General features: G+C 35.9%; 1 protein-coding gene across 1 annotated transcript in view; it reads right to left on the minus strand.

Moving 5' to 3' along the window:
* LOC143033213 (ubiquitin-conjugating enzyme E2 T-like) overlaps window positions 1–27321 on the minus strand; it is a 130012-nt gene that overhangs the window by 31196 nt on the left and 71495 nt on the right. The window contains exons 4-5 of the mRNA XM_076198398.1: window positions 27113–27317; window positions 17066–17143 (exon numbers count right to left, since the gene is read on the minus strand). Coding sequence (XP_076054513.1) covers window positions 17066–17143; window positions 27113–27317 — 283 coding nt within the window. The remainder of the gene's footprint in view (window positions 1–17065; window positions 17144–27112; window positions 27318–27321) is intronic.

Raw genomic sequence — 27321 nt, forward strand, 5'->3', positions numbered from 1 at the left:
CTGAGAAGTATGATAGGGGTTACTAGGCTAGATAGAGTGAGAAATGAGGTGTGGAGGAGAGCAGGGGTGAAAAGGGAGCTGGGAGATAGGGCTGATGAAAGAGTATTAGGATGGTTTGGACACATGGAAAGAATGAAAGAAGAAAGATTAGTAAAAGAAGTGTGGAAGGCAAAGGTGGAAGGAGTGAATATGAGGGGGCGTCCTAGGATGAGATGGATGGATGGGGTGAAAGTGGCATTACAAAAGAGAGGAATGTCTGTGGAGGAAGGATGGGAGAGGACAGAAGACAGGTGAATGGAGAGGGGTTGTGTATAGATGATGCTGTGATGCATGAGGGGGAGTGGGTGGGTGATGGAGGGTGAGGAATTATGTATGAGAAAAAATTTGACAAAGCCCGAAGGGATTTTCCCCCATCTTCTCCTTTTCTGCATGGGGGGACAGAGAGGGGGGTCACCGAATTTATGAAGCGGCCTTGCTGTGGATGAGCTGTGTCTTGTGACACTGCTTCTGACCCAGGGCAGTGGACAGGATGCAGGGATGACCCATCATCCAGGAGGTGCCAAGATAAGAGGGAGGGAGGAGGGTGGAACGGAGTGGAATATATAGGAAATGGAATGGGTGGGAGTGGTTTCTATGTCTTTTTCTTTTTGGCTACCCCCCGTGTAGGAGGAAAGAGCCTTTGGTATATGTATGTATATATATACACATACACACACATTTTGGTAGTTTTTGAAATGTATCATCTTCATAGTATAGATCATACATATACAGGATTTGCACCTTTTATCCATTAATTATGTAAAGCTTTTATTTATACATATATATATATATGTATCCAACCTAGATATGGATCAAAAGGTCTCCTGTCGGCATGCTCCGCCTTTGTAATCCTTTGTAATATATATACCGTATTTTACAGCTTGCAAGACACTGCATCTTGGAAGATGCATCCTAATATTTGAAAGAAATTTCTAAGAAAAAAAAAAGTCATTCTCATACAAGAACACATTCACCATATACCCGACCACTGAACATTAAAAAAACATAAGAAGCAAGAACGACACGTATTGGATGTATTGTTTACATTACGAAATCACTTGTCCAATTTTGTTTGCATGGCGATGATACTGGTTGGTGATTAGTAAATATACTATACATTTTGAAGTGTAATGTTTCTTTCGTTTGGAACACAACTAATAAGTCTGATAATGACTGTGCTTGTCGTGTCTTAATTTCTCTTATGAGGTTCTTGTTGTTACTGGCGGTGATGGTTTGGGAGATCAAAAACAGACATATACACGCTTACACACGTGTAGACATGCAGAAGAATGATGTATGAAAAAACAAACTTTGATAAAATAAGAGAATTCTTTCAAAAAGAAAACTGGGAAGGAATATACAAAGAAGAAACAACAGTGGAAGAGAAATGGAATATTTTGACAAAAATTTATAAAAAAGGAGTGGAAAAGTATGTCCCAAGACAAAAACAAGAAAAAGAATATGTAAAATGCTGGTACAACAAAAGTTGTAGGGAGTTAAAAGACAAAAGAGCCAAAGCTTGGACCAGATGGAAAAAAGACAAAAGGCCTGAAAAATGGAAAATATATACTTGTTATAGAAATGAATATGTACAAACGTGCAGAGAGGAAAAGAGAAAATATGAAAAAGATGTCATAGAAAAATGTAAAGATCAACCAAAACTATTTTACAGATTTGTAAACAACAAACTGAAAAACAAACAAGATTTGGAGAAATTAAGACAAGGAGTTGAATACACAGAGGAAATTGAAATGGCGGAAATTATGAACAAACATTTTAAATCAGTGTTTACAAGGGAGAACATACAACCTGAAGAGATCGAATGGAAAGAGAAAGTACCCCCTATGAAAGAAATAGAAGTAACAAGGAATGAAATATTGAAACACTTGAGTAATCTTGATGTCAGAAAATCGCATGGACCAGATGAAAAAGCAAACTGGATTTTGAAAGAATGCAGGAATGAACTGGCAGACAAAATACATAGCATAATAAACATTTCATTGAAAGAAGGAAAAGTTCCAGAAGATTGGAAAAATGCAAATTTAGTACCTATATATAAAGGGGGAAATAAAGAACCTAACAACTATAGACCAGTCTCTCTAACAAGTACAATAGCAAAAATTTGTGAAAGAATTGTCAAAAGTAGATGGGTAAAATATTTAGAAAAAACAATGTGCTAAATCCAAGGCAATTTGGATTCAGACAAGGACGATCATGCGTCACCAATTTAATATGTTTCTATTCAAGGCTAATAGACATAATACAAGAAAGAGATGGATGGGCTGATTGTGCATTTCTAGACCTAAAAAAAGCTTTTGACAAAGTACCACATAAGAAGTTGCTTAAGAAATTAGAAACTGAAGGAGGAATACAGGGCAAACTGCTTAATTGGATGGAAGACTTTTTGCAAGAAAGAAAAATGAGAGTAGTGATAAGAAACCAGCACTCAAAATGGGATGAAGTAATAAGCGGTGTTCCACAAGGAACAGTTCTGGCCCCAATAATGTTTGCTATATATATTAATGATATGGATGAAGGAATTGAAAGCTATATGAGCTTCTTTGCAGATGATGCAAAACTACTGAAAAGAGTGAAAACTGAAGAAGATTGTGAATCACTACAGTGATCTAAATAAAGTACAGGAATGGAGTGGGAAGTGGGAGATGGAGTTCAATACAAAAAAGTGTAGTATAATGGAATTTGGAAAAAGCAAAAAAAGAATAACAGGATCATATAAATTGGGAGAAGGAGGAATAAAAAAAGTAGAAAATGAGAAGGACCTGGGAGTCATTGTTATGAATAATATGTTACCTGAGAAACATATAAATAAGATTTTTGGAGAAACTTATAATTTAATAAGAACAATCAAAGTTGCATTTACATACCTGGATGAAGAAATGGTGAGGAAAATTCTAATCACCCTGATAAGACCAAGATTGGAATATGCAGCAACAATATGGTCACCAAGTGCAAAAAAATGTATAAAAAAGCTTGAAAGAATACAAAGAGCAATTACAAAATTGGCACCAACACTCTCAAAACTATCATATGAAGAGAGACTAGCAAAACTTATATTACAGACACTAGAGCAAAGAAGAGAGGAGATTTGATAGCTATTTACAGAATCATGAAAGGCATAGAAATTACTGATAGAATCTGATAAAATGGGATGATAGAAATACAAGAGGACACGGAAAGAAAATAAAAAAAGACAGCTATAGAAGAGATCTGAAAAAGAACAGCTTTCCTCACAGAGTAATAGACAGTTGGAACAAGTTAGATGAGAAAGTGGTGTGCAAAAACAATACATGAATTTAAAAATAGTTTAGATAAAATGAGATATGAAGACAGGACACCACGAGCATAGCTCCCCTTCCCGTAAAATACAACTAGGTAAAACTAGGTAAATACACGCCACACACACATACATACGCCACACACACACATATACATACGCCACATACACACACATATACATACGCCACATACACACACACGTGTATACGCCACATACACACACATATGTATATACGCCATATACACATATACGCCACATACACACACATGTACATATGCACAAACGCATACATACGCCACAAATGCCACATACACACCACATACACGTGCACACACACACACACACACACACTTCAACGAATGGACGGCTTAGAAGACGTTCTGAAGAAAAGTGAAGTCTGTGGATCCCAACGCAAAGAGAAGTGCCTAGTGTTTTTGCAGGGTGGGGGGGAAATTGCTCGTGGAGTAGTGGGAACGTAGGGAAAGAGGAAAAGGGGAGGGATTACTGAGGGAAATGGAAGGAAATGAGGAGGGAGTAGACTTTGACCAGCCAGACAAGCGGAAGGTAAACAAAAGACTTAGCGAGGATCAAATGTCTAATAAAAATGTAAAGATTAGAAGTATAGAGAGGAGCAATACAGAAGAAAGTGACGAGAATATGTTCCAGGGATTTAAAGAGGGTGGGGGGGACACAACCCCCCCCCCCCCCCCCGACTGATAAGACTAGAGGAGAGAGTTGATAAGGTGATCGAGGACTTGGAGCGTAAGTTAGGTAACGTAGACTCCATTTTTAAAAGAATTGAAAGGTTGGAACAACTAGAGAAGGCTAACAGAAACTTAACTGAAGAAATAGAGGACCTAAAAAGACAGTTAGGAAATGTAAAGGAGGAGAATGAGAAATTGAAGAAGAATAGTAATGAAAACAGAGAGAAACTAGCTACAGAAGCTAAAAATTGGAGAATAACTCAAGAAGGGAATAAGGTTTCATTCACTGACATAGTCAAACAGCAATTGAAAGAACATAATGAAGACTCAGTTATTAAAGTGATGAGACAGAAGGAGAATATAGTAAGAGAATTAGCTGACAAAAAGAAATGTATAATTATATTAGGAATGGAAGAGAAACATAACCCAGATAGAACTGCAAGAATCAAGGAGGAAAATGAAAGAGTAAGCAGTTTACTAAAATTAGTCCAGGAAGATGAACCAGAAATTATAAAGGAAATTGAGGAAAAATTCAGACTCGGAAAATATAGTACAGATAAGACCAGACCAATTAAGATTAAATTCAGGTCACAAACAACAGCAGAGAAAATTCTATCCAAGACAGGGAAACTAGCAACAAATGATCAATATAAAAAGGTATGGATAAAAAGAGAAATGAATAAGGAGGAAAGAGAGGCAGAAAAGCAGAAAAGAATTGAAGCTAAGGCAAAAAACGAGGAAAGAACGGAGTCAGAGAAAGAGAGATTCTATTGGAGAGTAGTGAACATGAAAATAAAGCAGTTCTACATACTAAAGAAAAACATAAGGGAAACAGAGAATACAATGGAAGTGGCAGAAAACTAAGAGTGTCTTACACAAATATAGATGGATTGATAACAGGATTGAATGAACTGAATGATTATTTGAAAGAAAAAGAACCGGACATAATGGGAATTGTAGAAACAAAATTAAAAGGCCCACTACCACCCAACAGTGTAGGACATGATACATACAATTATTGGATTAGAAACAGAGAGAAAAAACAAGGGGGTGGAGTTATGTTCCTGACTAAGAAGGATATAAACGTGAAAGGTGTCATATATGGAAAGAATACAGTAGAGATGATTATGATAGAAGTGGAAGACCGAGATAAGAAGAGCAGAAAATTTGTGATCAATTATGTGCCTCCGAAAACAGCCTCATGGGAGGAGAGTGAACATAAAAGTATGTTAGAGGACACAAAGATAGCATTAACTAAAATAATGGAAGACGGAGGAAGAATAGTTATGATGGGCGACTTTAATTGCAAAGAAATCTGCTGGGAAGAAATGACAGTAAAGAGTGGTGATGACTCATGGGGAAATGCTCTACTTGAGATGATTACTGACCATTCAATGACACAATGGATACAAGAGAACACTAGGTATAGAAATGAAGAAGAACCATCGAGGCTAGACTTAATAATTACATCTGAACCTAGAATAGTGGACAAGATTGAATATAAAACACCAATAGGTAAAAGTGACCACATATTGATTGAACTGGAACTTAATGAAGAAAAATATATGAAAAGAAATGAACAATATAGAAAAGGAAGAATGATGTATGAAAAAACAAACTTTGATAAAATAAGAGAATTCTTCCAACAAGAAAACTGGGAAGAAATATACAAAGAAGAAACAACAGTGGAAGAGAAATGGAATATTTTGACAAAAATTTACAAAAAAGGAGTGGAAAAGTATGTCCCAAGACAAAAACAAGAAAAAGAATATGTAAAATGCTGGTACAACAAAAGTTGTAGGGAGTTAAAGGACAAAAGAGACAAAGCCTGGAACAGATGGAAAAAAGACAGAAGACCTGAAAAATGGAAAATATATACTGGTTATAGAAATGAATATGTACAAAAGTGCAGAGAGGAAAAAAGAAAATATGAAAAAGATGTTATAGAAAAGTGTAAAGATCAACCAAAACTATTCTACAGATTTGTAAACAATAAACTGAAAAACAAACAAGACTTAGAGAAATTAAGACAAGGAGGAGTTGAATACACTGAGGAAATGGAAATGGCAGAAATTATGAACAAACATTTTAAATCAGTGTTTACAAGGGAAAATATACAACCTGAAGAGATTGAGTGGAAGGAAAAAGTCCCCCCTATGGAAGAAATAGAAGTAACAAAGAATGAAATATTGACACACTTGGGTAATTTTGATGTCAGAAAATCGCATGGGCCAGATGAAATAGCAAACTGGATTCTGAAAGAATGCAGGAATGAACTGGCAGACAAAATACATAGCATAATAAGCAGTTCCTTAAAAGAAGGAAAAGTTCCAGAAGATTGGAAAAAAGCAAATATAGTACCGATATATAAAGGAGGAAATAAAGAAGAACCTACCAACTATAGACCAGTCTCTCTAACAAGTACAATAGCAAAAATATGTGAAAGAATTATCAAAAGTAGATGGGTAAAATACTTGGAAAAAAACAACGTACTAAATCCAAGGCAATTTGGATTCAGACAAGGACGATCATGCGTCACCAATTTAATATGTTTCTATTCAAGGCTAATAGATATAATACAAGAAAGAGATGGATGGGCTGATTGTGCATTTCTAGACCTAAAAAAAGCTTTTGACAAAGTACCACATAAGAAGTTGCTTAAGAAATTAGAATATGAAGGAGGAATACAAGGTAAATTGCTAAATTGGATGGAAGACTTTTTGCTAGAAAGAAAAATGAGAGTAGTGATAAGAGATCAGCACTCAAAATGGAATGAAGTAATAAGCGGTGTCCCGCAGGGAACAGTTCTGGCCCCAATAATGTTTGCTATATATATTAATGATATGGATGAAGGAATTGAAAGCTATATGAGCTTCTTTGCAGATGATGCAAAATTACTGAAAAGAGTGAAAACTGAAGAAGATTGTGAATCACTACAGAGAGATCTAAATAAAGTACAAGAATGGAGTAGGAAGTGGGAGATGGAGTTCAATACAAAAAAGTGTAGTATAATGGAATTTGGAAAAAGCAAAAACAGAATAACAGGATCATATAATTTGGGAAAAGAAGGAATAAAAAAAGTAGAAAATGAGAAGGACCTGGGAGTCATTGTTATGAATAATATGTCACCTGAGAAACATATAAATAAGATTTTTGGAGAAACTTATAATTTAATAAGAACAATCAAAGTTGCATTTACATACCTGGATGAAGAAATGGTGAGGAAAATCCTAATCACCCTGATAAGACCAAGATTGGAATATGCAGCAACGATATGGTCACCAAGTACAAAAAAATGTATAAAAAAACTTGAAAGAATACAAAGAGCAATTACAAAACTGGCACCAACACTCTCAAAACTATCATATGAAGAGAGACTACAAAAACTTAAACTACAGACACTAGAGCAAAGAAGAGAGAGAGGAGATTTGATAGCTATTTACAGAATCATGAAAGGCATAGAAATTACTGATAGAGAGAATCTGATAAAATGGGATGACAGAAATACAAGAGGACACGGAAAGAAAATAAAAAAAGACAGCTATAGAAGAGATTTAAAAAAGAACAGCTTTCCTCACAGAGCAATAGACAGTTGGAACAAGTTAGATGAGAAAGTGGTGTGTGCAAAAACAATACATGAATTTAAAAATAGTTTAGATAAAATGAGATATGAAGACGGGACCCCACGAGCATAGCTCCCCTTCCCGTAAAATACAACTAGGTAAATACAACTAGGTAAATACACGTACACATACACATACATACGGTTCTCGGTATTTAATATGGAAAGTCAGCATACACGGATTTGGTCATACGCGGTAATTTCAGGAACCTAACCCCTGAGTTATTTGAGGGACTCCTGTGTGTGTGTGTGTGTGTGTGTGTGTGTATATGTATATATATATATATATAATATATATATATATATATATATATATGTATATATATATATATATATATATATATATATATATATATATACATATATATAAGATTGAAGGTGAAAGAAGTAGACAAGGAGTATGGGAGAATTTTACGCCTTAACGTTTCGACCCGCAGAGTCTTGATCACAAAGCTAACAACTCAAACGTAACAGGATATTTTATACATGGACGGGTCTCTTATGGGACGCTTCGGAGAGCTTGTTATTTTATTTGCGTATTCTTTTATTATTAATAAGCTTGTGGCTTTTGCTAAACATATAAAGCCTTCTCTATGGTTAATGTTGTTATTAGTGTTGATATAAGCTGCCTCAATTGTCTTCCTTAGTTTCTTGGATGATCCTTTATTTAATACGGTTGTGTTGTTCCAGTCTGGAAGGTGACCATGTTTATCCACATGTATTACTATGGAGTTAGATGTCCTATGGGCTTTTACGTCATTTTTATGTTCATTTATCCTTTTATTAAGTCCGCGACCAGATTCACCAAAATATGAAGAAGGACAGCTTTTACACGGGATTTTATAAACAACGCTGTTTTCGTTAGTGGGATTATTGTCGCTACGTGTTACCAAATGTCCTACTTTGCTACCTGACGTCATGGCTATTTTGATGCCCGCTTTTGGGAGAAAAGTGTCTAGGTATGAATTAACATTAGAGTTTGGTACTGTGATATATCTGGTTTCATTATTACATTTATTATCATTCTTATTTTTATCTTTACTTTTGTTAATTATTTCTTTGGCTTTCTTTTTCAACCTACATAAGAGACCTTTTGGATATTTGAGTTTGATGAAAGTCTCAGTAATATGTTGTAATTCAGGGTCTAAAATTTCTTTACTGCATATACGAAATGCTCTGAGGAAGAAACCCATTATAATACCTGTTTTAGTTCTGTCATCATGTCCTGAGTAGAAGTGTATATAGTCTTCTCTATTGGTGGGTTTCCGGTATACTGAAAATTTCACGTTTTTATCTATTCTATGGACAACTGTGTCTAAGAAAGGTAATTTTCCGTTATTTTCATTTTCTGCAGTAAATTGTATATTTTCATTTACACTGTTTAATCTCCTGAGCTTATTGTTAATGTCTGTATCCTTAGGTACAATTACGAGTATGTCATCAACATACCTAAACCATTTACTATTCCTACCCATTATAGTCATGTATTCTTCTGTTTCGTGTATTTCCATGTATAAATTTGCTAACACTGCAGAAAGGGGACTACCCATGGCGAGGCCAGAATGTTGTCTGTATTCAATGTTATTAAAAGTGAAAGCGCCAAATCCTACACAAAGAGAAATTAATTCGAGGTAATCTTTTTTGGGTACGGGTAGATCTTCATTTTTCAAATTATTTACTACTCGTTCAACAGCATTTAGAGCGCCTTTTATTGATACTCGAGTATACAAAGAGGTGACATCGTAGCTGGCTAGTTTCTTGTTATTGAAATCTAAAACTTTTAATCTGTTAATTAGATCCGAAGAATTTCGTAGATGTGCATCACTAATAGTTCCTAAAGTATTGGATAAAGGTTTAGCTAAACATTTGGCTAACTTATGAGGTGCACTATTGTATTCTCCCATACTCCTCGTCTACTTCTTTCACCTTCAATCTTATTTGTCATAATATAGTCATACATATATACATATATACATATATATATACAACTACACTGAATGGTTCCCATCGAGCGATTCTTCAGTCTCGATTGCGATGGCATGGAATTAAAAGTTGTTTGTGGATGAATAAAGATATATATATATATATATATATATATATATATATATATAAATATATATATATATATATATATATATATATATATATATATATATATATATATATATATATATATTAATACATATATATTTATATATATACACACACATACATATATATTTATATTTATATATATATATATATATATATATATATATATACATATATCACTTAGACAAAATGTTGTAGCACATTTGTAAATAATAATCATGAAGAACCCACAGTCGGAGTAAAAAGAAACTTAGAAGAAAGTATAACTTCTGTATTTTGGCTAATAGCTATAGCCGAAATATAGAAGTTATAATTTCTTCTAAGTTTCCTTTTATTCCGACTGTGGGTTCTTCATGATTAATATATATACACACACACACACACACACTTTCAACGAACGGACTGCTTGAAGAACGTTCTGAAGAAAAGTGCCGATTGTGGATCCCAACGCAAAGAGAAGTGCCTTTTTGTATTTACAGGGTGGGGGGGAAATTGCTCGTGGGGTAGTGGGAAAGTAAGGAAAGAGAAGGGGAGGGATTGCTGGGGAAATGGAAGGAAATGAGGAAGTAGAGGACTTGGCCCAAGCAGACTGCCGAAAAGTAAACAAACGACCGCAAGCCCAACTGGAAGACAACGAAATGTCTAATAAGAATGTAAAGATTAGAAGTATAGATAGGAACAATACAGTAGAAAGTGATGAGAATATTTTCAAGGGATTTAAAGAGGGTGGGGAGGACACAAACCCCCCCCCGACTGACAAGACTAGAGGAGAAGGTTGATAAGGTGATCAAGGACTTGGAGAGTAGGTTAGGTCATATGAACACCATTTTACAAAGGGTTGAAAGATTGGAAGAACTAGAAAAGGCGAATAAAAACTTAACTGATGAAATAGAAGACCTAAAAAGACAGTTAAGAGATGTAAAGGTGGAGAATGAGGAATTGAAGAAGAATAGTAAAGAAAACAGAGAGACAATAGCTAAAGAAGCTAAGAATTGGAAAACAACCCAAGAAGGAAATAAGGTTTCATTCACTGACATAGTCAAACAGCAATTGAAAGAACATACTGAAGACTCAGTTATTAAAGTGATGAGACAAAAGGAGAATATAGTAAGAGATTTAGCAGACAAGAGAAACACAACCCAGATAGAACCACAAGAATCAAAGAGGAAAATGAAAAAGTAAGCCAATTACTAGAATCAGTTCAGGAAGATGAACCAGAAATTATGAAACAAATCGAAGAGAAATTTAGACTCGGAAAGTATAGCACAGACAAGACCAGACCAATTAAGATTAAATTCAAGTCACAAACAACGGCAGAGAATATCTTATCCAAAACAGGGAAACTAGCAACAAGTGAACAATATAAAAAGATATGGATAAAAAGGGAAATGAATAAAGAGGAAAGAGAGGAAGAAAAGCAGAAAAGACTGGAAGCTAAGGCAAAAAACGAGAACAGAACGGAGTCAGAGAAAGAGAGATTCTATTGGAGAGTAGTGAACATGAAACTAAGGAAGTTCGACATACAAGAGAAAAACAAAAGGGAAACAGAGAACACAATGGAAGTGGCAGAAAACTAAGAGTGTCTTACACAAATATAGATGGATTAATAACAGGATTGAATGAGCTGAATGATTATTTGAAGGAAAAAGAACCGGACATAATGGGAATTGTAGAAACAAAATTAAAAGGCCCACTACCACCCAACAGTGTAGGACATGATGCATACAATTATTGGATTAGAAACAGAGAGAAAAGCAAGGGGGTGGAGTTATGTTCCTGACTAAGAAGGATATAAACGTGAAAGGTGTCATATATGGAAAGAATACAGTAGAGATGATTATGATAGAAGTGGAAGACAGAGATAAGAAGAGCAGAAAATTTGTGATAAATTATGTGCCTCCAAAAACAGCCTCATGGGAGGAGAGTGAACATAAAAGTATGTTAGAGGACACAAAGATAACATTAAATAAAATAATGGAAGATGGAGGAAGAATAGTTATGATGGGCGACTTTAATTGCAAAGAAATCTGCTGGGAAGAAATGACAGTAAAGGGTGGAGACGACTCATGGGGAAACGCTCTACTTGAGATGATTATTGACCACACAATGACACAATGGATACAGGAGAACACTAGGTATAGAAATGAAGAAGAACCATCGAGACTAGACTTATTAATTACATCTGAACCTAGAATAGTGGACAAGATTGAATATAAAACACCAATAGGTAAAAGTGACCACATATTGATTGAACTGGAACTTAATGAAGAAAAATATATGAAAAGAAATGAACAATATAGAAAAGGAAGAATGATGTATGAAAAAACAAACTTTGATAAAATAAGAGAATTCTTTCAACAAGAAAACTGGGAAGAAATATACAAAGAAGAAACATCAGTGGAAGAGAAATGGAATATTTTGACAAAAATTTACAAAAAAGGAGTGGAAAAGTATGTCCCAAGACAAAAACAAGAAAAAGAATATGTAAAATGCTGGTACAACAAAAGTTGTAGGGAGTTAAAAGACAAAAGAGACAAAGCCTGGACCAGATGGAAAAAAGACAGACCTGAAAAATGGAAAATATATACCGGTTATAGAAATGAATATGTACAAACGTACAGAGAGGAAAAGAGAAAATATGAAAAAGACGTCATAGAAAATGTAAAGATCAACCAAAACTATTCTACAGATTTGTAAATAATAAACTGAAAAACAAACAGGACTTGGAGAAATTAAGACAGGAGGGAGTTGAATACACTGAGGAAATGGAAATGGCGGAAATTATGAACAAACATTTTAAATCAGTGTTTACAAGGGAGAACATACAACCTGAAGAGATTGAATGGAAAGAGAAAGTCCCCCCTATAGAAGAAATAGAAGTATCAAAGAATGAAATATTGAAACACTTGAGTAATCTTGATGTCAGAAAATCGCATGGACCAGATGAAATAGCAAACTGGATTTTGAAAGAATGCAGGAATGAACTGGCAGACAAAATACATAGCATAATAAGCAGTTCCTTGAAAGAAGGAAAAGTTCCAGAAGATTGGAAAAAAGTAAATATAGTACCTATATATAAAGGAGGAAATAAAGAAGAACCTACCAACTATAGACCAGTCTCTCTAACAAGTACAATAGCAAAAATTTGTGAAAGAATTATCAAAAGTAGATGGGTAAAATACTTGGAAAAAAACAACGTACTAAATCCAAGGCAATTTGGATTCAGACAAGGACGATCATGCGTCACCAATTTAATATGTTTCTATTCAAGGCTAATAGATATAATACAAGAAAGAGATGGATGGGCTGATTGTGCATTTCTAGACCTAAAAAAAGCTTTTGACAAAGTACCACATAAGAAGTTGCTTAAGAAACTAGAATCTGAAGGAGGAATACAAGGTAAATTACTAAATTGGATGGAGGACTTTTTGCAAGAAAGAAAAATGAGAGTAGTGATAAGAAACCAGCACTCAAAATGGAATGAAGTAATAAGCGGTGTCCCGCAGGGAACAGTTCTGGCCCCAATAATGTTTGCTATATATATTAATGATATGGATGAAGGAATTGAAAGCTATATGAGCTTCTTTGCAGATGATGCAAAACTACTGAAAAGAGTGAAAACTGAAGAAGATTGTGAATCACTACAGAGAGATCTAAATAAAGTACAAGAATGGAGTAGGAAGTGGGAGATGGAGTTCAATACAAAAAAGTGTAGTATAATGGAATTTGGAAAAAGCAAAAACAGAATAACAGGATCATATAATTTGGGAGAAGAAGGAATAAAAAAAGTAGAAAATGAGAAGGACCTGGGAGTCATTGTTATGAATAATATGTCACCTGAGAAACATATAAATAAGATTTTTGGAGAAACTTATAATTTAATAAGAACAATCAAAGTGGCATTTACATACCTGGATGAAGAAATGGTGAGGAAAATCCTAATCACCCTGATAAGACCAAGATTGGAATATGCAGCAACGATATGGTCACCAAGTACAAAAAAATGTATAAAAAAACTTGAAAGAATACAAAGAGCAATTACAAAACTGGCACCAACACTCTCAAAACTATCATATGAAGAGAGACTACAAAAACTTGAACTACAGACACTAGAGCAAAGAAGAGAGAGAGGAGATTTGATAGCTATTTACAGAATCATGAAAGGCATAGAAATTACTGATAGAGAGAATCTGATAAAATGGGATGACAGAAATACAAGAGGACACGGAAAGAAATTAAAAAAAGACAGCTATAGAAGAGATTTGAAAAAGAACAGCTTTCCTCACAGAGTAATAGACAGTTGGAACAAGTTAGATGAGAAAGTGGTGTGTGCAAAAACAATACATGAATTTAAAAATTGTTTAGATAAAATGAGAAATGAAGACGGGACCCCACGAGCATAGCTCCCCTTCCCGTAAAATACAACTAGGTACAACTAGGTAAATACACACACATATATATATATATATATACATACATATATATATATATATATATTATATATATATATATACTGTATATATAATATATATATATATATATACATATATATATATATATACATATATACATATATATATGTAGAGACATTGGGACAAATTATGGGAAAGGTGGAGGAAACACGGGTCTTTATCTGAATATCGAGTATATTCCTGACCGGTTTCGCTTACAATAGCTTCTTCAGAGGAGTGTTACTCTGGGTCGAAGTTGGCGGTGTATATAGTGAGTCAGGTCCACGTTCCCTCCTTGCGGAGTGGTTGGTGGCTGGTTCCAGTACAACATGTCAAACAGCATCGGTACAATATATATTTAATATAATACAATAATAGTAATACAATGATAATACAACATAACACGATCTATGACACAATACACAATATATAATATAATACAGGTAGTCAACGACTTACGACCTATGCGACTTACGACTGATCGACTTTACGACCACGAGATGGTGCAATAATATCTAACATTTAATAGAGTAATAGAATTGCAATGTTATGCCTGGCAGTGCAGTACATTACTCCGCACACTGCGAGACGGGGGTACGATAGTTGTCGCAGGCTGCCGGCAGCATCAGCATCCCAGCCAGCTAAATATTCTTTCATTTTGTTTGTTTGAAGTAAAATGTTTCCTAATTTTGCATTGCATTTTGTATTTTTGTATGTTTTGCAATTAATAAAATATAACAAACTTTTTATGCCTAGGCTAGTTTGTTGTCGATTACAATATATTCGGTACAGTACTTAAACGAAAAGAATGTGTTTTGTTGAAATAAAAAGAATCCTAATGTTGCCTTACATTTTGTATTTTTATGTTTTGCAATTAATAAAATATAACTATTTTTTTATGCCTAGTCTGTTGTCGATGACAAAATGTTCGGTACAGCATTTTGTATTTTTATGTTTTGCGATTAATAAAATGTAACAGTAAACTTTGTTTATGCCTAGTCTGTTGTCGATAACAATATTTTCGGTACAGTACGTAAACGAAAAGAATGTGTTTCGAAATATTTTTTTTCCTAATTTTGCTTTACAATGATTTTAATGTAATCAACAATAAAAGAAAATGTAGGTCAAAGATGACAGGACTTTATTCAGTATGCGTAGGCCTAGGCTACGTTTCCTAATGAAAATGATAAAAAGTTAATGAATACTAAACAACGTAGCTCAAAGATAATAAGATTTTATTCAGTATGCATACGTTTCCTAAAGAAAGTCTGATGGTAAAATAATACAAAGGTTAACAAATACAGTATTAAATATCATAGGTCGATGATAGGATTTTATTCAATATGCTTAGGCCTAGGCTACGTTTCCCAAAGAAAATCAGATGAAATTATAAAAAGGTTAAAATACTATACAACATAGTTCAAAGATGCTAAGATTATTTCAGTATGCTAAATATACTATATATATATATATATATATATATATATATATATATATATATATATATATATATATATATATATATATATATATTATATAAAGGGTAATACATACTGTATATATATATAGACCGACTTGCGTCCAGATCGACTTACGACCTGTCTGTCGGAACCGAACTCGGTCGTAAGTCGACGACTACCTGTATACCATACCAAATCATATCATGGTATATTATATTATATATTATATTGTGTATTGTGTCATAGATCGTGTTATGTTGTATTATCATTGTATTACTATTATTGTATTATATTATATATATATTGTACCGATGCTGTTTGACATGTTGTACTGGAACCAGCCACCAACCACTCCGCAAGGAGAGAACGTGGACCTGACTCACTATATACACCGCCAACTTCGACCCAGAGTAACACTCCTCTGAAGAAGCTATTGTAAGCGAAACCGGTCAGGAATAAACCCGATATTCAGATAAAGACCCGTATTTCCCCCTCCACCTTTCCCATATATATATATATATATATATATATATATATATATATATATATATATATATATATATATATATATATATAAAATCACATCTACAGCTGCCTTTTTGGAACATGACCATTAGTTATTCAAAACCTGTTCATTTAATAAATTAAGAACATATTGTTATTTCAATTATTGTAATGAACAGAGGGATAGAAGGTACAAATAAGTCTTTAACTTTTATCATGAAATTTAAATATCTTATATTGTGACATTTCCTAACCTTCAAATTACTGTTTCTCAAAACATGTGTATATTTTTTTCAATCAATGAGCATCAAAAGCTTTGCACTTCCTTCTATTGCAAATTGGACTGTTTTAATGTAGATAAGGAGGAGTATGCACAATATAGCTGAGCAAGTTTTCAAAAACATTAAATTAATTTTTTCTATTATCCCCCTCCCCCCCAAAAAAAGAAGAAATAAAAGCAGCTGAAGGGCATGATAAATATATAATTTTTATGCATCTTAAGAATATAATTTTTATTTAAGTCTTTGTTATTTTATAGATAAAAGGTTACTCTACCATATGTGCAAATCCTGTATGTATTTGATTAAGTACTATAGAGTTGATGTGTCTCAAAACCCGATTTTTTTTTTTTTCAATAATAAAAACTTACAATCAAATAATCTTCAAATTTGGCATGGATAATAATGGAACCACCTATTACAATATGTAAAATATCATATCAGAAATATAAATACAAAGCTTTTGGCGCAATGGCCCTCCTTAACACTTTCACACACAAGTAAATACAAAATTCATGTACAGGCACTCTAACAAAATAGAGTATGGCCACACACTATCTCTGGAGAACACTATTACACTTCTCATACAGATAAAATGATACTGTATCCCCTCCTTACTGTTGTTGTTGCATGAAGTTTAGTCCATTCCCTGGCTTGCATTTCAAATTGACTCCTCCGAAATTTGTATTCCTCAGCCTGTAAATTAACAGAAAATATGTCTATGATTGATATGAATTGAGGGAGGAAGAATCTACCAGTCTACAATCAATTTGTGTGAAGGTGGTACAATTATTTTCAAAGGTATCATTTGGTATATTGTTTAAAAACAAACAACACAGATTCTATCAGATAATCTTGCTAATGTTTGAAGTCTTTGAAAAAAATATCTTAAGCGGTCTTATGAATGACTAATAGATGTCGAAGTATTACTTTGACATTATATATTAGTAAAAGAGGTGTGGAAGACAAAGGTGGAGTGTGAACATGAGGGTATGACCGATGATGAGAAGGATGGGGTGAAGGGGCGCTGAGCAAGAACAGAATGCCTGTTGAACAAGAAAGGGAGAAGGCAGGAGACAGGGGTAAGTGACTGTGTGTGGATGATGCTGTTATACAAAGGAGGGATAGGGGATGGGGGGGTTGGGATGCTTATGTGTGATTGATATTTTGATGCAACCCAAAAGAATTTCTCCTTGTCTTCTCTTTTTCTAAATGAGGGGATGGAGAGGGTGGGGTCACTGATTAAGTGAAGCAGCCTTGCTGTGGATGAACTGTGTTTGTTGCAATGCATTTGACCCAGGCCAGTTGGCGGATGCAGGGATGACCCGTCATACATGAGTAGCTGAGATGGGCAGGTAAAGAGGATGGTGGAAGAGAGTGAATTGGGTGGTAATAGATATGTGCCTCTGACTTGGCTACCTCCTTTATAAGGGGAAATAGCTCTCAGTGTGTATATATATATATACACAGTGGAACCTCGCTATTCGTACACAATCTGTTCCAGGAGGCTGTTCGAATGGCGATTTGTATGAATGTCGAATAATTTTTTTCCCATAAGATATAATGTAAATTGGATACATCCATTCCAGACCCACAGATTATTGCTTATTGTAATAATATTTTAAGCATAGAATGTTGAGGATGACAAACTTTCATCACTTGTATCAGTGATCAGTTATAAAAGAAATGTGTTCGTATTTTGTTTATGGAGTTTACAATTATTTTGTTATGGTGCAGAAAATATTTTGCACTAAAAGAATCTTGGGATTCTTTATTTAAAAATCTGTCCAATGTTATCTGCCTTTGACGATTTCTCAGAATTTTTCTAAAATGGTCAATAACATTGTTATTGAACAAATTGATGCTCCTGTTGACCACAGCAGTGTTAGGATGCCATTTTTCCACCACTCTCTGTGTTTTCTCCCAGTGATAACACAGTTCTTTAATTTCTGCAGTGGAAATGCTTCCCTTACTACTTTCCTCCTCTGAAGAAGAAAGTTCTTCAACCACTTCTTGCTGCTCCCTGTGCAGTTCTTGGAGTTCTTCAGTTGTCAGCTCATTTCTATGGTCTTCAACCAACTCCTCCACATCATCACTGTCTACATCCAATCCCATGGACCTCCCCAGGGACACAATATCGTCCACAACTACAGGCTCCATATGAAAGCCTTCAAAGTCTTTGGCTGCCACACAGTCTTGCCACAGATTCTTCCAGGCAGAGTTCAGTGTCCTGAAAGAAACTTCCCCCCAGGCTTTGCCTATTATCCTCAAACAATGAAGGATATTGAAATGGTTCTTCCAAAAGTCCCTGAGGGTTAGTTCTGTGTCAGAGGTCACGTCAAAGCACCTTTTTGAAGTTTGAAATGACCTGCTGATCCATGAGCTGGATTAGAGGAGTGGTATTAGGGGGTAAAAACCTCACTTGGATAAAGATGTATTCACCCACCAGATCTTCCTCCAAGCCTGGAGGGTGAGCAGAAGCACTGCCCATTACCAGAAGGGCCTTGAGTGGTAAATTTTTCTGCTCTAGATATTTTTTCACAGCTGGGGCAAACACTTCATATATCCACTCGGTGAAGAACTGCCTTGTTACCCAAGCCTTACTATTAGCCCTCCACATTACACTGAGTTTACTTTTTATAACATTATTTTTCTTGAACACTCTTGGGTTTTCTGAGTAGTAGACAAGCAAAGGCTTAATTTTGAGGTCCCCACTAGCATTGGCACACAACAAGAGTGTAAGCCTGTCTTTCATAGGCTTGTGTCCTGGCAATGATTTCTCCTCTTTTGTGATGTAGGTCCTCTTAGGCATCTTCTTCCAGAAGAGGCCAGTTTCATCACAATTAAAAACTTGGTGATGAGTAAATCCCTCATTCTCTACAAAGTTTTTAAATTCCCCAACAAAATTTTCAGCAGCATCTTTGTTTGCACTGGCAGCCTCCCCACACCTAACAACACTATGAATGCCACTTCGTTTCTTAAATCGATCAAACCACCCCCTACTTGCTTTAAATTCATCACTTTATGCATTGGTTCCAGAGCTGTCTCACTTATGGTCATCATGCAACCGCTTTGCTTTTTCACAAATTATTGTTTCAGAAATGCTGTCACCAGCAAGTTGTTTTTCATTAATCCAAACTAACAAAAGTTTTTCCACTTGTTCAATTATAGGTGACCTGCTCACAGCAAGAACAGTCACTTCTTTTGCCACATTAGCTTCTTTTATTATGTCTTTATTTTTCAGTATAGACGATATGGTTGATTTCACCATGCCATATTAAGTTGCCAGGTCAAACTTCGCAATGAGTTCTTTTTCAATTCAATTGTTGTTCTCACTGCTTTCCTTTTAGGCTTGGTTGAATCACTAATCTTTTTTGGACCCATGGCTGCACTATTTTTAATAAAGATAACAAAAAATAGCAATAAAATAGCACAAAGTTTCACGAAGCTTGCATGGATGATGTGTAGTTTACGGAAGCTAGCATGAGACTAAGCTGAAGCGATCGCATGGCGCGACCAGTAACAAGGTGATGCTGTCCGAATTGCGGGGCAAGTATGAATGACGAGTTGAATTTTACCTTGAACAAGTTGGACGAATAACGAGTTGTACGAATAGAAAGGCGGACGAATAGCGGGGTTCCACCGTGTGTGTGTGTGTGTGTATATATATATATATATATATATATATATATATATATATATATATATATATATATAAACACGTATATATAGCTAAGACATTCTGACAAGTTAAAGTAGATGACAAGAGGAAACACTGGTCTTAATCCGAGTTTATTCTTGACTAGTTTTGCTACAAGCTTTTTCAAAAGGATAGTGCTACAGAGCTATAAGTGGCATATATGTATGTGTACATACCTTTCCTGGTGGATATTTACATCACATATTAGAGATAAATTTGTTGGAGGGGTAGTGGACATGATGATGAAATAAAATTGACAGTTAAAAAGGAAGCATAGTAATAGTAAAGAAAATATGTCATTGAAATATGTTAGCATGGTGGGATGAAGTGGCAAAAACCAAAATGACTATCTTGTAATCTTGGGACAAAATCCACTCCAGAGGAACTGTCCCGAAGACAAAAGATCTTGGGATAAAGACCACAAAAAAATATAATTCAATAAAATATAACAAGATATAGAATGAAATGAGATAGTGTAAGGCCAGGGATTTTACTGAGTATTATTTTTTGTTTATTTTCTTTTTTCTTGAAGATTCTATACGCGAGATCATGTATTGACATTGTGGGTATTATGGCTCTCACTCCACTCCATGAAGTCATGAGGATGTATTCATATGTAAATATAGACTAGGAACCTTAAATTCTTTTTTAGATCTCTTCTATAACTATCCTTTTTGAGTTTCTTTTCATGTCCTCGTTTTTTTTTTTTTTTCTGTCCCACTTTAAGAAATCTTCTCTGTCAAGGACTTCCATACCTTTCATGATTCTATAAAGGGTCAGTAGATCTCCTCTTCTCTTCTTAGTTCCAGGGTTGTTAGTTTCAGTTTGGACAACCTTTGTTCATATGTCAATTTTTAAATTGTTGGTACCATCTTTGTCAACGCTCTTTCGATTCTAATTTCTTTATATTCTTTTTTGTGTTGGGTGTCCAGTGTCACAGCATTCTCCAATCTTGGTCTTATCAGCATGACTAATATTTTCTTTACCATTTCCTCATCCATGTAGTTAAAGGCCACCTTTATTGTTCTTAGTAAGTTGTAGGTTTCTCTGACTATTTTGTTTATATGCTTCTCTGGTGACATGTCTTTGTTAATAATAACTCCTGGGTCCTTTCCCGAGCTAAATTTTTTCCTTCTTTTATATATAATGGAAATTAATTAAAGAATATAGAATTATCATTTAGTATATACAGTAGTATAAGTTAATTAATAGAACGAGTCTGAGTTGAGTACCCATCCTTAAGGGGGTACGCGACACCTGGAGGTCATTTTCTAAACTATTTAGAGTAAAGAGCTGAAACTTCTCAGGTAAATAGGTATCCATGTTACCTACATTTTAGGTGAAACAGAATGATGTATGTACACATGTACATATGTACACATGTACGTATACCAGTAGCGACATTTAAAAGTGCACAGCACCATAATACGTGGACCAATTTGTTTTATATTTTGGCTATGATTAGTCAGTAGGCACACCTATGGCCGGTCATTGAGTAATTGAACAATTTCCTTTATACTTTTACATACAGGCATTTCAATTTTAATGTCCGGCAACAATCGTGAAAAATAATTTTTTTTTGGTCTTGTTTCCATTATTACTCCGAACTCTTTCATCCTATTCAAAATATTCGAACGATCGGCCCTAGTAGTTACTAAAAGTAATATTCCCTGTAAGTTTCATCTAAATCTGATGTATTTTAGATTTTTTATGATTAAAAAAAAAGTAAAAAAATATCGAACGGAGATATGGCAACTTGAAATATAAATATATCTGTACCTTGCTTATAGTTTCACCAATTTGACTGATGTTTTCATGGCTTAATTCTTATTATATAATGAGTAAGTACAGTAAAATTCATCAACATATTTTAATTATAAGTACTTTAAATACTGAAAAACTAAAGTATAAGTATATCACAGTAGTGACGACGCACAGACGACACCTTCATATAATTTGCTTTTTTGCACCTTTGGCGGTTTCTTCATATGAAACCTCACTGCTGGGGGTCTTCAGGGTATCTAAATCATTGGAAAGAGGTTTATTTTCCAGCAGTGGGCGCCTTCTCTTTCCTCATCAGATTCCCCTCACCAATCTATGTTGGTAGAGCACCCCCTCCAGCATCATATGATGTCCCTTCTTCTCTCTTCTTTCTCTCTTCTTCCTGTATAGCCTTGATCTTTTTCCTCTTGCTTTCTTCATTGGATTTAATCTTCCTCTTTGAATTGTTTAGTCTAATGTTGTCCTTTACCTCTGTCACTGTCACAGAGGTGCAGGTGAGGGCGGTGGTGGAGTGAGAGGTGGTGAGGTCTTGGCTAGTCGTCTTTGACTGCTTGCCATCTTTAACTGCTGTTTTTTGTCATTGTGGATGTTCTTTTGTTCTTTTTGCTACCCATGATGACTGTACTAAAGAGTAATATGTACTAGCTAAAGTAATAGATTGCAATGAGAGCTCATGAGACATGCGCACTTTTCCTTTCAGAGCTAGCCGGTAACTGACGCTTAGCTTCGCTCAAAGTTGGCAAAACTTCTCTCTCCACCTTCCTCCCTTCCCCTCCACCATCGTACTGGCCATTGAAGCACTGGGCGAGCGTAAATTCAATCAAATTTCAACGTTATTCGATGCGCCTGAAGGTCCTAAATGGCACGCCTCTCTCTAGTGTGGGTTGCACCTTTAACTCCGTCCCTTAAAACCTCACCCAAGACCTTTAAATTGCGCGCGGCTGGAAAATTATTTGTCGGGATTTATTTCTAAATGGTATACGAAATTTTGAACACAGTTTTGAAAAATGCCATATCTTGACCAAATTCACCCCCCCAGGTGTCGCGTACCCCCTTAACAGTGAAAATAGGGAGAGGGAGTGTAAAACACATGGGTAGATCGAACATTGTGGCTGAAGAATATTTTTGTTAATAGGCTATAGGAAAATGTTCGAGTGTGTGAAAGGGATTGTGGCTGAGTGCTCTCTCCCAATGATAAAGATCTCTCTTCCAAAGGTAAAGTAAATCTTATAGGATTAATTTAGGATAGGAAGTAGGTGTAAAGTAAATGTTTACCAAAGGTGGCTGGACGGTTATGATGTAATACCTACACCTTTCCTTCATGCTATTAAGGCAATGAATTCTATAACCCCCATACACATCAACTCTTTTGTTCATAATTGTTTCATAAATAATAATCCAGGGTAAGGTTTGATTCATTTTTTAGTAATTTACATTAGAATATGATTGGATAGGAATCTCAAAAGAAACGAGATGAACATTCTTGTAAGGTGTTGAAGCTTTATATCTTTACACCCCATGCTTATATCTACTATTATAGTAAATACTTAATACATGAATGTTCATCTTATCTTTTTGTATAATTAATTAGGTTTGTATATCATAGATCACTAAATCAAGTGATTGTAAACTTGTCATTTTCTTTAAGTTACCTAAAATGGTGTCACATATTGGACTCTGTTTTCGAGTTGATGCATCAAATCTTAGGCCGTGATCTGAATAGTTCCTACAATCTAGGTTCTAGAACAAGCTGGTGTGGCAGACACCTTACAGATCATTGCCCCAGAAGAAGAGGATCATGGAGGAGGAAGTAAGGTAACTCATGGATCAAGTATTAGTGGAACCCAGTATCCTTGGTTTTTGCCAGCGGCGTTGGTACCTAAATCTGGAGGTGAGTGGAGACTATATGTTGATTACAGGAAGGTGAACGCAGTCACAAAAGTGGACCCTTACCCTCTCCCCAGAATAGATGATCTCAATGAGGAGGTCAGAGCTGCAAAATATTTATCCATACATACATATACCAAGGCTTTTTCCCCCTTACTAGGGAGGTAGCCAAAAAGGAAAAGGCATAAAATCATTTCCACCTATTCCATCCCTGAATACACTCCACACCCCTCCACCCTCCCTCTTATTTTAGCACATCATGGATGATGGGTCATCCTTGCACCTTGTCCACTGCCTTGGGTCAGAAGCAGTGTCACAAGACACAGCACATCCACAGCATTGCATAAAAGGAGAAGACGGGGAGAAATCCCTTCGGGCTGTGTCAAATTTTGCTCACACATACTACCTCACCCCCCATCCCCCCGCCCATTCCACCTCATGCAATCACATCATCCATATACAACCATTCTCCATTCACCCCTGTCTTCTGTCTATTTATCCAAATTAGATTAAATGAAGGGATATCATCAGACCCCCCTTACAAGCAGAGCTACTGAAATATCTGCTTTTCTTACCCCACATGGGCACTTTCAGTTTAGTGACCCCATTTGAGATGAAGAATGGTGGAGCATCATTTTAGCCCCTTGTAAACTGGCTAGTCAAGGGATTGCTGGGTGTTAGAGCATAGTAGTGTCCTCTGACACATGGAGTGATCACATCCACAGGTTGAGGGGCTTACTTGACAAACTAGAACAAGCCCATCTTACTGTGAATCTGAAGAAGAGTGCCTTTGGGAGGAGCACTATCAACTATCTGGAACATCAAGTCGGCCAGAATTGCATCATGGACTTCCAGGTCCTGAAGACAAAGCGAGTTATCAGAACATTCATGGGCATACTTGGATTCTATCAAAGGTACTGTCCAAACCTTGCAGAGGTAGCCACTCCTTTAACCTGCATGCTCTCTTATAATCATTTCAGGTGGGATAAAGGCATTGATGCAGCCATTGAGGAGTGTAAGAAACTTCTGTCAGGTTGTCCTGTCTTGATAGCCCTGGATTATAGTAAGACCTTTTACCTTTTTTGTGATGCCAGTCATGTAGCAGTAGGTGCTATGCTTGCTCAGGAAAAGGATGGTGTCATGAGGCCCATCTTATTCATATCTCAGATTCTCAAGGATTATCAAAGGCAATATTCTACCATTAAAAAGGAGGCTCTCAGCCTAGTGTTGCCTTTGAAGAAATTCCAGATATTCCTGGACAAAAAGGTAATCATCCTGAGCGATCATAACTCCTTGAAGAATATCATAAGTGGTAAGACAAAGAATGACAGATTACCCAGATGGGCATTAGTACCCCAGGGATATGATCTAAGTATTCAACATATCCCAGGAAAATCAAATGTGGTAGCAGACACCTTGTCTTGTCCTGATACAAAAGGTTCAATCCATTTCACAGGCTTAAACATTTTTATCCAGGGAAGGGGGATATGTCATGTTCCATGATGAGTCACTGACACAGGACACAGGCATTATTGACAGAGAGGATGTGGATATGGTGCCAAACCACATTATAGCTAGGGTCACAGTGCCCGCTTTCTAGGTAATTTAAAAGATATGTGTGGTTACCTAAAAATGTAGTTAGTAAGATGTGTGATTATAGATATGAGTATCTTATGTAGGTTGTCCAGTTACAGGAGCTTAGTAATCCAACAGTGGAGGACTATACAACTGGGGACTCCTGCCCCCAGAGGTCAGAGGGTGCATAAACAAGATGATGAAATAAAGTAGAGTCATCGCTTTTAGTATTTGTATTCTTTTGTGTGTTAGAAACTCATACATGTACCAAAGGCTTTTTTCCCCATTATCAGAGAGGTAGAAAAAAAAAAAAAAAAAAAAAAAACACTCCCACCCATTCCATCCCTATCACACTCCATTTCCCTCCACCCTCTTCCCTACTGCTTATCTTGGCACCTCCTGGATAACGGGTCATCCCTGCGTCTTGTCCACTACCCTGGGTCAGAAGCAGTGTCACAAGATGCAGCACATCCACAGCAAGGCCGCTTCATTAAATCGGTGACCCCCACTCTCTGTCCCCTCATGCAGAAAAGTAGAAGACAGTGAAAAATCCCTTCAGGCTGCATCCAATTTTTCTCATACATACTCCCTCGCCCCCCATCCCCCACCCACTCCACCTCATGGATAACAACATCATCCATATACAACCATTCTCCATTCACCCCTGTCTTCTGTCCTCTCCCGTCCTTCATCAACAGACATTCCCCTCTTCCCCAAAGCCCCTTTTACCCTATCCACCCATCTCATCCTAGGTCGCACCCTCATGTTCACTCCTTCCACATCTGCCTTCCACTCCTCTTTTAAAAGTCTTTCTTCACTCATTCTTTCCATGTGTTTAAACTCCTTCTCTCTTCTTCTTATGTTCCATGTTTCTGTCCCGTACAGTGCTGTCATCACAATCACTCCTTCATACAATCTCCTCTTAGCATCCATTCCCAAATGTCCATTTCTCATTACACTTTATAATCCACCAAGACATTTACTCGCTTCTCTTAATCTACATTCTACCTCCACCTCCACTCCTCCCTTTCCTGCCACATTCACACCCAAGTATCTAAAACTATCTACTTCCACCACTCTCCCTTAATACTCACTTCTCAAACATGCCTAGGCCCTTCCATTCTGTTTTTTTTTTTTTTTTTTTTTTTAAGTCTCTGTTCCTTAACTCTGGGCACAATCACTCCCTCACACAACCTTCTCTTTTGTATTCAGCCCCAGATGCCTATTTCTCATAACACTTTTCATTCCTCCCCAGTCATTTACTTGTCTCTTTTATTCTATAATTCACCACTAACCAATCCCCCATTCACTTATACATGAGATCCCAAATACTTAAAATCTCTCATTTCCTTCAGCCTCTAATCCCTTATCATAAACCTACCTCCAGCCTACCACCATCACCATTTCTTGTACATCTAATCACCGTACTTTCCACCATATTTACTTTCACATTTCTCCTCTCACACACCCTATCAAACTCTGTCACCAACTATCATATATTACAATTAGGGTAAACACAACTAGAGAACAACTGGAGTTAAATGTTGTAGCACATATGTAAATCACACAGAAAAACAAACTGTCAGAGTGAAAAATAAAAGTCAAGTGGACTGAAATTAGCAGTTGAAATGTATAAATCTTCCATTTCTTTTATTTTCAAACTCTGATAGAGGTTGTTTTCATGTGACAATTAATGAACTCAAAACTATGAAGCAACTTACAATATCTGCCATGAGTGGATCATTTGGATTGGGTGTGGCCATCAGAAGCTGGATGGAAGTCAGGACAGTGTGCATATTATGTGCTGGGCGCCAACTCCCAGATGGTGGGAGTTTTAAGACATCCAAACAAATACGCCCTGCATCATCAATGTTAGGATGGTAGATCTTGGTCATGAACCTCACCTTTGGGGGTTGGAAGGGATATCTGA

This window comes from Oratosquilla oratoria, chromosome 15 (assembly GCF_046742065.1).
Source record: "Oratosquilla oratoria isolate Oo_2021 chromosome 15, ASM4674206v1, whole genome shotgun sequence".
Taxonomy (NCBI): Eukaryota; Metazoa; Arthropoda; class Malacostraca; order Stomatopoda; family Squillidae; genus Oratosquilla; species Oratosquilla oratoria.